Source organism: Calidris pugnax, unplaced genomic scaffold (assembly GCF_001431845.1).
Source record: "Calidris pugnax isolate Ruff unplaced genomic scaffold, ASM143184v1 scaffold91, whole genome shotgun sequence".
NCBI lineage: Eukaryota > Metazoa > Chordata > Aves > Charadriiformes > Scolopacidae > Calidris > Calidris pugnax.
In genome coordinates, this window is record NW_015090898.1 from 1,263,455 (window position 1) to 1,274,786 (window position 11,332).

An 11,332-nucleotide genomic window follows, 5' to 3' on the forward strand; every position below is an offset into this window, starting at 1 on the left:
CATCCCCCTGATCATCCTTGTGGCCCTCCCTCGGGTGAAGTGCTGCTTTAGAGCCAAGTTACTCTGGTTCTTTTAATTGGGAAGTTCTGGGAGCCCCACTTGCCCACACGCCGGGGTGGTAGCACCCGCTGTGGGGCAGGGACCTGGGGATCCCCCTCCTCGGGAGCCAGGAGCAGCTGGAGCAGGAAAGAAGGGACACAAATGGCATTAGAAGGGAGTTCTGTGCTTCTGTGGGAGGGTTCAGTGCAGATGATGCCTGTGGGTCTCAACAGCAAGTACAAAGGGACTTAATGATGGACACAACTCCTGGCAGAGGAGACAGTTATTTTGTGGTGTTGCTGTGCACAACCCGCAGCGTAGCGTGCAGGCGTCCCTGTGCACACCCACACACACCCCAACCCTGCTCCCCCAGCCCCTTCCTGTATTTAAAAATAGGCAGAAACAGGGCAGTTTAAAAGCCAGAACCTGCAGGGAGGCCCAGAGAGAACCAGGTGAGAACAAAGTGAAGGAACCACACCAAAGGGAGTCACTTTGCAGCAAATCCATGGCCTGAGGAAGGGACACGCGTCCCCCTCTGACCTCCCCTTAAGAGAACTGGTAGGACTGGGATTTCTGATCCTACAGAAAAGAAGAAATGCAGAGCAAGCATTTAGCAATTAAAAGATTAATCCCAAAATCCCCTTTAAATATGACATGAAACTGGCCAAAACTGAGACAAAATGGGAGGCTTTTTTTCCTCTCACTTTGGTGCAAGTTTATTTATTTTGTACACGATCCATCCATACACCTGTGATACAAATTCCAGGAACCTGCCACAAAGCATTAAAGCACAACATACCTAGTACTCTGTAGACATTTGCATTTTTAATCACCATCCAGCCTACACGGATCAGCAGTGATTCGACACAGGAACCTGCAGCTCTGCAAAAAATGCAGATGTCTGATAACCGTACGCACAGGAGGGGGGGAGCGGAAGTGTTCACTTCTGGGGAACATGGCTCAAATCTTCAGATTAAAAAAAAAAAAAGAAAAAGAAACCAAAACATTCCGTCCCTGAAAGAGCTGGGGATTTCTGTAAAGGGTCTTGTAAACTCATTTTTTCTAGAGTAAAACCTAAGCCTGGGGGCTCTGCTCTGCGGAGGTCGGTACCGGTTGGTGAGGATTTACCCTCCCTGGTGTTTCTCAGCCCTCGGTGGGTCTGGGGGACACGGGGAGTACCTGGAGTGATGGGGGGGGGGCAGGGGGAAGAAACCAAAACATTCCATCCCTGAAAGAGCTGGGGATTTCTGTAAAGGGTCTTGTAAACTCATTTTTCTAGAGTAAAACCTAAGCCTGGGGGCTCTGCTCTGCGGAGGTCGGTACCGGTTGGTGAGGATTTACCCTCCCTGGTGTTTCTCAGCCCTCGGTGGGTCTGGGGGACACAGGGAGTACCTGGAGTGATGGGGGGGGGCCAGGGGATGCTCTGCACCCTCAGCTCGGGTTATCGTAGGGCTTTTCCAGTTAGGAAGTTTTCCAACCAGCACAACGGGTGACTGAGAACAGCTCTACTTCTGACCCATGGACTTAATTAAACCAACCGATCGATCAATGCAGTCACAAATAGGAAGTTTACGTGGCAGGAAACACAAAACACAAAGACAAAAAGCTATTTGTTCCACAGTCCCCTCCGAGGCCAGAAAACCTGGTAACTTTGAAAGCCCTGGAAAAAAATGCTGCACTGGTTCAGAAACCATCTACTTGGCATAGGACCACATTTGTTTTTTTTTTGCACACAAACATTTCCTAAATCTCCTGATTTCTGCGTTAAGCGTTCTGCATTTCTTTCCCAATCTTGTAGCTGAGGATTTTGTTCCAGTCGATCTTGGTTCGGGTGACGGGCAGCTGCCGGCGCAGGGCTTTGAAGGTGGTGTCAGACATGGTCTGGTAGTTCTCACTGATGGCTGTCTGCAAGGGCAAGGAGACTCTGTCAGGGCAGTGAGGGGACACTGAAAGAGCACAATGTGCCACCCCATGCCTTCTCCAAGGTGAAGGCAGGCTAGTAATTAAATTAATAACACAGTCGCCAGCGTGGGTGCAAGTAAAGGGCTTCTGTTAAATCCCCTGTGAGTGGAGCAGTGTCTCAGGTGTTCCCCTGAGTTAGCGGTGCCCCATCCCCTCGCACGCAGGCTGGGACAGCACCAAAAGCCATCACACAGAATCACAGAATCTTCTAGGTTGGAAGGGACCTTAAAGATCATCTTGTCCAACCGTCAACCTAACTGACAAAAATAGACACCCACACAACAAACAAGGAGCATCATCACTAAACCAGACCTCCCAGCACTACATCAACCCGTCTTTTGAACACCTCCAGGGATGGGGCCTCAACCACCTTTTTAACTGTCACAGAGGAAAACCTTTGTTTAGACTCACCCACTGCCCTTCCATGCTCGTTCCAGGCATCATTTGTAACCCTCTATGTTGCAAACGATTATTAATGACATGTAGCTTTACCGCTATATTCTTTAGACAAATGTTACTGCCCTTTTCTAAGTAATTCTTACAGTCAGTACCAGAAACAGAATTAGAGGCCAATTTCCTGTGTTTCCACTCACTGTAAACGGAGACCGATTTTTCTAAGTAATTCTTACAGTCAATACCAGAAACAGAATTAGAGGCCAATTTCCTGTGTTTCCACTCACTGTAAACGGAGACCGATTCCATCAAATTTATTTGAGGACCACTCATCTTACCTGGTACTCATTTTCTGCATTTTCTATTATCTTAATAAATTCCTTCGCTGTTTGGACATCGCTCTGTAAAGGGGAAAAAGACATTTTTCTATGTTTCAGAGCAACTTACAAAAGCTACACAATAGATTTCTTCTCAGGGGACGGGACCAAACCCCAGTGAGTGGAGGAGAGTAGGGATGAGGGATGTGAGGGATTTGGTGACTCTTGCTCCCTCTGCTGTACCACAGCACTTGTGGTACTTCGTGCTCTGCTCTCACTATTCCTTTCCCTTACACACAGATAGAAAAGCACATTCTGCCCCCTTAAACTTTCTAATAGATTCTCTCTTTAAGAATCTCTCTTTAAGATTCTCTCTTTGAGAATCTGGGTTTCCTGTGTGACTCTAAACAACTACACTAAAATTACACTGCTTTAAAGGCAAGAGAATGTAATCATTGCAGTGTATGCTTCATGAGACGTTTAACGAACAAAATAGTTGCTTTAACATAAAAAAAAAAAGTCTTTTAACAACTTACTGAAACTGGTACAGAGTCCTGGATGTCCTTATGACTAACCAGCTGAACGTTGCCATCTTCATAGTAATGCACCTGCAGAAAAAGACAGGGTGCAGGTTATCACTAACAATCCTTTCAGAGTCCCTACAGCCCCCAAACGCTCCCAGAACGGCACAACAGCACCGTCGTGCCAGTCTTCTCTGCTTACGTGGAGACTAAAAGCAGGATGGGTTTTCTAAAAGGTTTCATTCTTTGTCAAGACTGTTCAAGATTATGTTAATGCAGTAAACGCCTAGAGTTGAAATAAGAGCAATTACAAAAGAATTCATGGAATAGGTTTTAGCCCTAGAAAGTGAAGCAGACTCGGAGGCAAATACTAAGCCACAGGCCAGACTGTACGCTGTGCCTGAAACACTCATTTTAACAATTAATTTCTTGGATTGCATAGTTTAACAACATCTTGACTTGAGAAGAACATCTCAGCTGTATTTCAGCGTCCTGCTCTGAGCTGAATGCACCAGTGTAAGAGCAGCAGTGCAGTTCTGTCACTGCCAGGGAAAGGAACTCACCTGGATTTTGAGCACTGCGGCCACTTGAGCTGTTGGTGGGGTGATGGTGAACTTCCATTCTGATCTCCAGCGACCATTCCTAAAAACAACCAAAGCTTGAAAACCGTACTTCCAAAAAGCCCTAACAACAAAAAATCGGATTAACAAGAGCCAGTTGTTTGTTCTGTTGTTCTAACAACAAAAAAAATCAAATTAACAAGAGCCAGTTGTTTGTTCTGTTGTCTTATGACCAATATTCTAGTGCTTTCTGTGGCATTGAATCAAATGTGAGAAGCAGGGTGAATACAAAGCAGCCTCAGTCCTGAGGCTCTAGTTACTTGTGCCCTGGAACAGGTAAGGGAGTATCCAACTCCACTCACGCCCCACCTCTGCACAGGCCACTGAGCCACACTGAAGGCCTGAGGGAAACACCAAGGGGGTGCAAGGCAAACAGCTACAGAATGAGAAGCAGAAGTTCTTGGGAAGCCCAAAGCTACTTTCCCTTCGGACTGTGTCAGAAGACAGGGGATGGGTTTGTTTGACGACTCGTAAAGGAAGAAAATAACACCGTGTTGAAATGGTCTTACCAGAAGTTTTTGGGCTGGAACTGGTGGCTCTCGATACAGGCAATAATTGTCTGCTGCCCATCTATAGATTTACCATAAACCTGTATTTAGAAAAAGAGTTAAAAAGGCCCAGAGCTGAGGAAAGCCATTCTAAATGTCTGTTCTTGGCAGCGCTGTGGAGGGTTGTTGTTGTGGGATCTCCCTGGGAACAGGGACCACTAATTAGACTATCCAACACCTCCACTCCCACAGATGTGCAAATAATGCCTCTTTTTAATTATAGCAGGTGTTAAGGTGCTTGGCAGTCCTGACTATGAAAAAAAGGTGTAATATATCTTTACAACTGTGTGCACGCCACGGTATTTGCCCCCTCTTTGGAAGTTGTTATTCCAAAGTTAGGAGACCTGCCAGGGAGTGAGTGGGGAGGAATTCAAGCAGTGCTGCCCACACGTGTGGGACCACAAACTGTGGTGAAAGGGGGTGGATGCTCACAGTGCAGAAGCCGTTGGGGTAATGATCCTTCACGTAAGCTCTCAGGGCGCTGTCGCAGGCATCCCTCCATTGTTTTAGAGCTGATTCTGTCTCCTCAGGCTGGGGGTCGCTCGCTTCTTTCCTTAAATGATCAAACTTAAAAGAAAGTTTGTTCCTCGGGTCTAAAAATCTGCCATTGCCCAGATCACCGTGTTCTGTGATTAAGACCTGCAAAGTAAGTTGAAATTAAGACATGTTTATGTTGCTGTAAATGTGGTGGTTTGTTTTTTCCCTACCTGAACAGATACCAATGTTTCAATAGATTCTCTCATTAAGGTCTAATATCCATAAATAAATAGGGATTGTCAGTAACAATTTCAACCAAGGGTAGTTGCAGTGAGGCTGAGGACTCAAACTTTCTCTTGTCAAAGCTCTTTCTCTGGAGAGCCCTCTTCAAAGCCTCTGCCTCCATGAACAAACGTGGGCCACCAGCCAATGCTGGGCTCAGAGAACAGGACAGATGCTCAGGCCTGGTTTTCATCTTCTGCAGGAATGAGAGAATCTATTGAAACATTAGTAGAACCTACTACTGGGTGTCAGCAGGAACTGTAAGCAGGCAGCAACATAAGGAGTTGTAGAGGAGCCTTAAATACACACTAATCTTTACTCATTCATACTCTAAACAGAATTCCAGTGACTTCAGCACGGAGCTTTGCTTAAGGAACAATGAACTAGAGTTATGGGGCAGGATCAGAGAATACTTTAGGAGAACATTTCACCTATGCTGCTTCTGTAAGAACAAAAGTGGGGTGATATAATGGTGTGTGGGAGAAGGAGGAGAGGAGATAACTTGTGGTAGAATGAAACTAGTTAGGACCTTGATGTAAAAACATATTTACTGGTTTTGCAGGTGATAACTTGTGACAGAATGAAACTAGTTAGGATCTTGATGTAAAAACATATTTACTGGTTTTGCACAGCGTAGTAATTCAAAGCTCAAGTGTAAAAAGTTTTCTCTTACCTGATCATCATACCCTTCTATCTTCACCGGAGTGAACTGATCCATGTTATACTGTGCAAATGCACTGTTAAGAATTAAAAGAACATGAACTTTAGCTGTACATGCATATTTATTTTGACTCAAGAATAAGTATGTGTGAATAAGGTGTGATTTATATTACAGAAAATTTCAACTCAATTTGGCAAATAATACACGTGAGGACTCTTGAAGGATTTTTCAATACCTTTTATTATGATAGCTATAAAACCCCAGGTCTAAAGCCAGGTTTATTTAATGATGATTAGGAAAGTACAGAGTTCAAAAGTAGAACAGTAGCAGCCTGGGGGAATATGAGCAAGCCAAGGCAAACCAGGAACACCGCAGCTCCACTTCAGACAGTAGCAAGATAAACAAATGAGTAGACTAATATTTAGAACAATTTTCTTATGTAAAGGCCAGCTGAGTGATATGTCACCTGGCTTGAAGTAAAACCTTAGCATCAAAAAGCTTGTCTGCATAACCTTTAGGCACCTTCTAATGAGTCTATGCAAGTAAACAAGATATTTTGAAAGTTTAGTTGTTTTTTTTTGAGGGCAGTCCTTTTTCTAAACTGCAGCTTACTCACCATTACTCAGCATTTCAGGCTTTCTTTGCTTTTCAAATCATGCTTCAAACAAGGTAAGACATTCCTGTTGCTGCAGAGTTAACCCTTTTGGCAGAGTGCCCTCCTGTCAGTTTTATGCAGCCTCTACAGCACAAATTCCAATTTAGGGCTTTTAAAAAGAATAATTCACGCCTTTCATTATGTATTTGGTTGGGAAGATTAGGAATTGCAGAAGATTGCTCTCAATACAACAAATGGCTGGCTTTTTCACAGAAGGATGGACGTAAGAAAATATATGCATCTCTGAGGGTAATTTGACCTGTGTGTGAAATACCAGTACTCACTGTGCTGCTCCTTCCCTGAGAAGATTGTCGTTGTTAAGCAATAACCGCACATCTGGAGAAGAGAGAGCTCCGGTAGGTTACTGGGCTTTTTCATCAAATGTTTCTCTTTATGTATTTCAAGTGTAAAATGCAAACACTGAAATGATTGAATCGTTTCATTAAGCATACGTAGTCACAGAATGACAGCACGCTTTTCCCTCACCACTTCTTAACCTTAAAAGCAGTGTATTGTGGCACAGCCTTAGACAATTCTACCAGATGAAATGTGAGGGAAACACCACCCATCGTTTTTCCTTATTTACTTACCATTGAATACTTCATTAAATTCTCCAGGGGGTGCATGAGTGATGAATTTTGCAGCTATACGCACCTACAATGAAGAAGAAAAGTAATTAAACTAAAGATAAAAGATAATTTGCTGAGTTCATACGTACTGCAACCGATACTGAAGCAATTCACCAACAAACCCAACCCTGACAGTAACAGAAGTGCCAGATTTAGGGAGAAATCTAGACATGCCTTGTCAAAATGGAAATAGTCTTGGTAAGACCAGATTTTTTTTTCAGTGTAACTGAGCAGAAGAATTCCACGTGCACTCAGGAAGAAATACAAACTTCACTTGGGCACCTGCAGGAATGGGAACTGCTCAACCTGCACCTCACTAACCTATTTAAAGACCAGGAATGCTGGCCAGCCACTCCTCCTGGGGACACTCCTAAACAATGCTTTTTCCTGCTCCTTGCCAGTAATCAGAAACCTAAATGCCAAGGTACAGAGAGAGTAAGAGGGCACTGCAGGAAAAGTGACACTATCTGGGTGGTAACCTACGGCACAACCACATGGGCAAAGGTTTGTGTGACACACACTGCACTTCCCTGGGGTGCAGCTCATTTGCTGCTGAGGAGACGCTACTGCCTCGTGGCACACAGCGTGTGAGGGAGGAAAGGTTGATCCCTCTAGAAATGGAGCAGTAAATCAATTACACAAACTGTCATGAGACTGCTTCCAAAGTTAATTAAGCCTCATGGACTTGGAAAAGCCACTGATGCGCTCGGAGTGCAGAAAGGGGGATGGAGAAGTATAAAGCTGGGAACTGACAGCAATGAGGGAGGTGATGGAAAGTGCCACAATGAACCCAGGAGGTCAGACAGAGCCTCCAAATGAAACCAGCCACACTTCAGCAGGTGATTTTTTAATTTTTTTTTCTTCTTAATTGTCTTCTAATGCTGCCCTTCTAACCCTGAGCAGCAAACACACCATCTGTGCCATTCTGGGGCATGTTACTCCTCTGATCTTGAAGTAGCATTTTGTTGGAAACTCTGCTGCAGCCCGGACATGAACTGTCACAGTAGTGGAAGAATTACGGAATCTGGAACTGTGAGTAACAAAAAATAACTGAAAGGCCAACCGTAAGGGAAATATCTGAATATCTGCAAGCTTTGAAGCTGGAAAAGGAAAAACCCCATTCTCTTCTCAAAGGTACTAAACCTGCACTGTGTTCTGAAACGCAATTTACATGTGCCCGTTGTTAGAATTTAGGTGGCTGAGGTATTGATTCTGTTAAAACTAGTAAGAGGTTATGGTTTTCATAATCAAATCCTTTAATGGTTTTTACAGGACCAAAGGGAATAGAATCATCTTGGACAACTTGAAACAGGAAATGTCACAAAATGAAACCTCTCCCTTAGAATAATAAAAATGTCACATTTCTTCCAACAAGCACAGCTAACAAAGCCACACAATAAGCCTTTCTTGCTCAACTAGACATTTATTGAAGATGATGCAGAACAGCGCTCATTACAACTCTGATTACTTTTTCTACTTTTCATTTTGAGCAGTTAAACAAAGGAGTGTGTATCCATCCAACTACTTCAGCTGAATTACTACCAGAGCTGGAAATAACTTGCTTTTCTCAACAGTCTTCCCCGTTTTAATTAGAAAATGCTGTTTGTATTGTTTGTCGCATAATGATTTAAAGCAAGCCATGGAAGGAAATAAACACCTTCCCAAACAAAGGGTATATTTCTTATTCCAACAGTATCAAGTAACAACTCTGCCTTAACTGGATTGAGCTTCAGATAAAAATAGATCATTTTCCAAATTAGCATCTATTTCAAAGAATATATATACATTCTTCACGCTTTGAGTAATTATACAACATAAATGAAAAACTATAAAGTCGGTAACATGTAGTTGATACAACACCGTGTCAAACTGTTTTCTCCTCATTTTCTGCTTTTAGGTAAGGTTGGTATGTACAGCAATCCTAAAAATGTAGCTCTTGCTGTCTGAGAGTCAGCCCTAAATGGCTGAAAGATTCTGATATCACAGCGTGTGCTTCTCCAAGAAATCACAGGTCTAAGTGCCAGCACCAGCACGTCAGACCGTGCTGCAGCGCTCAGACACGGAGCACTTCATGCCGTGGTGCCTTTCAGTGGGAGGGCTGCAAGAGATTACATCCTGCAAATTAACTCCCCAGATGAACAGATTCCTTTTCATAAGTTGCTTCAACATATGAAAGAATGAGGCCCTTAAAAAAACATAAAATTTAGTATCTTATAAATTCAGGCAACAATGTTGTGGCTGCAGAATTGAACTGTACATGGAACCCTCATAAAAGGGACCACTGTTTTAACAGGCTGACTTCGGATCAACGGATTCTCATAAACATCCTTGTGAAAAGACAAGTATTGCTGGAGAGGTATTTACAGTCTTGTGCAAATTCTTCCACTTGGAAGGATGAATAAAATTAAATCAACACAGAATGGACTCTGCATTTCAATCGGGTGCTATCACACAACCAGCCATAACCAAAGCAAACACTGCAAGTGAAAGCGTTCCCCTTTAGAGAGTCTCCCTGGCCCTGCCTCTCCTCTGGGGCAATAAAATACAAAGCATTTAAGTCAAACTGTTGAAAAATCAGGCGTGGAGTGCAGGCAACAGGCTGCGGCTTCGCTTGACATTTAGAACGAGCGTCGGTACCGCTCTTTGTCGTTAAGAGTCGCCTCGTTTCAAAGCGGCGTCAGCAAAGTGGCAGGATGTTCATTTGCAGAAGCACGAAAATAAGACTTTCTGCAAACCCAGCTACTTCCTGCCATCTCGGGTGGCCCCCAGCCCTGCAGCCAGAGAGCACTTCCCGCTTCTAAAATGGGGAAAGCATCCGAGGGGGAACCAGCTCGGCCCTGCCGTTAACCCGGAGAAGTGGCAGCAGGATGCACTGAAGCAAACAACAGGGTAGACCTTAAATGAATCCCTGTGCTCACCTAGAATACACCTACAGAGAATAAAGGGAGGCTTGAGGGGGGGTGGAAGGAATTAATTTTGTTGCTAGATTGATTTGTTTCTTTATTTTAAAGCACTGGTAAACTCACACTTAAAAAAATGAAATTCGTATATATCAAAGTTCTAGGCCTACTCTGAATTCTGTCCTAGAATACTCCTTACAAACAATGCTAAAACATTAACTAAGGGATGAATTGCACCTTTAAAGCTCTATCTGCTTGTTTCACAATGAATGTTGCTGTAAGGAGGCTGAATTTGACAGCTGAAGGGAAGAAACATTAACTGAGGGATGAATTGCACCTTTAAAGCTTTATCTGCTTGTTTCACAATGAATGTTGCCATAAGGAGGCTGAATTTGACAGCTGAAGGGAAAAAAGAAAGCAGGCTCCAAACTCTAGGATCCCTGAAGATCTACGAGCCTTAATGCCCCACTCCAGAATGCTCAAGAACAAAGCAAAAAGCTACATGTCATATTTTTATGATGTAATGAGGCGCAGCAGTGGATTTTTTAACCAGCAGTGGATTTTTTGTCAGTAACTGGTGTCTAAGGAACTACCTGTGAATTTGTTATGTGAAACTCAGTGCTTCTTGTAAGACTGTAATTTTTTCACATTCCTACACAAGAGGAACAGTCTGTTCGTTTCACCACTTCCTAACAGAAATATCGCTCTCTTTGCTCCTGCTCAGTCCCCTCCACCCAGTATAACTTGTGGGATCTACATCAAAGTCACTGTCAGCTAATGAGGCGCAGCAGTGGATTTTTTAACCAGCAGTGGATTTTTTGTCAGTAACTGGTGTCTAAGGAACTACCTGTGAATTTGTTATGTGAAACTCAGTGCTTCTTGTAAGACTGTAATTTTTTCACATTCCTATACAAGAGGAACGGTCTGTTCGTTTCACCACTTCCTTACAGAAATATTGCTCTGTTTGCTCCTGCTCAGTCCCCTCCACCCAAGTATAATTTGTGGGATCTACATCAAAGTCACTGTCAGCAGCAGGGCCAAGCAGATAACGTGGAAACACGCTCTGAAGGTGTTTTGGAGCCAAAGAGGTTTCAGAGCCCCTTGTAAAGCCGCCGCTACCTTTGCTGTCCTGGGAAAAGCAAGCCGAAAAATATATTTTCATGCGGAAAACATATTTTCATGCACCAAGACGCGCCCAGTCGCCTCAGCGGCACCCAGGCAACTAGGAAATGGAAAGGAAAAAGCGCTGCGCTGATAAATAACCGCTGATTCCGGCGGCCTCTCACCCCGGCAGCGGCGGCCCGGCCGATCTCGGGGCCCGCCCGCCC

General features: G+C 43.9%; 1 protein-coding gene across 1 annotated transcript; it reads right to left on the reverse strand.

The window, feature by feature from the left end:
* Nucleotides 1-1,250: 1,250 nt before the first annotated feature.
* Nucleotides 1,251-7,153, reverse strand: CAPZA1 (capping protein (actin filament) muscle Z-line, alpha 1). Its single transcript, XM_014948554.1, has 9 exons — nt 7,066-7,153; nt 6,760-6,811; nt 5,833-5,896; nt 4,833-5,039; nt 4,362-4,441; nt 3,796-3,874; nt 3,248-3,319; nt 2,733-2,795; nt 1,251-1,944 (listed from the first exon to the last, which is right to left on the reverse strand). Exons 3-9 carry the CDS (start codon nt 5,875-5,877, stop codon nt 1,804-1,806), a joined length of 687 nt encoding a protein of 228 aa, XP_014804040.1. The 5' UTR covers nt 5,878-5,896; nt 6,760-6,811; nt 7,066-7,153; the 3' UTR covers nt 1,251-1,803.
* Nucleotides 7,154-11,332: the final 4,179 nt, after the last annotated feature.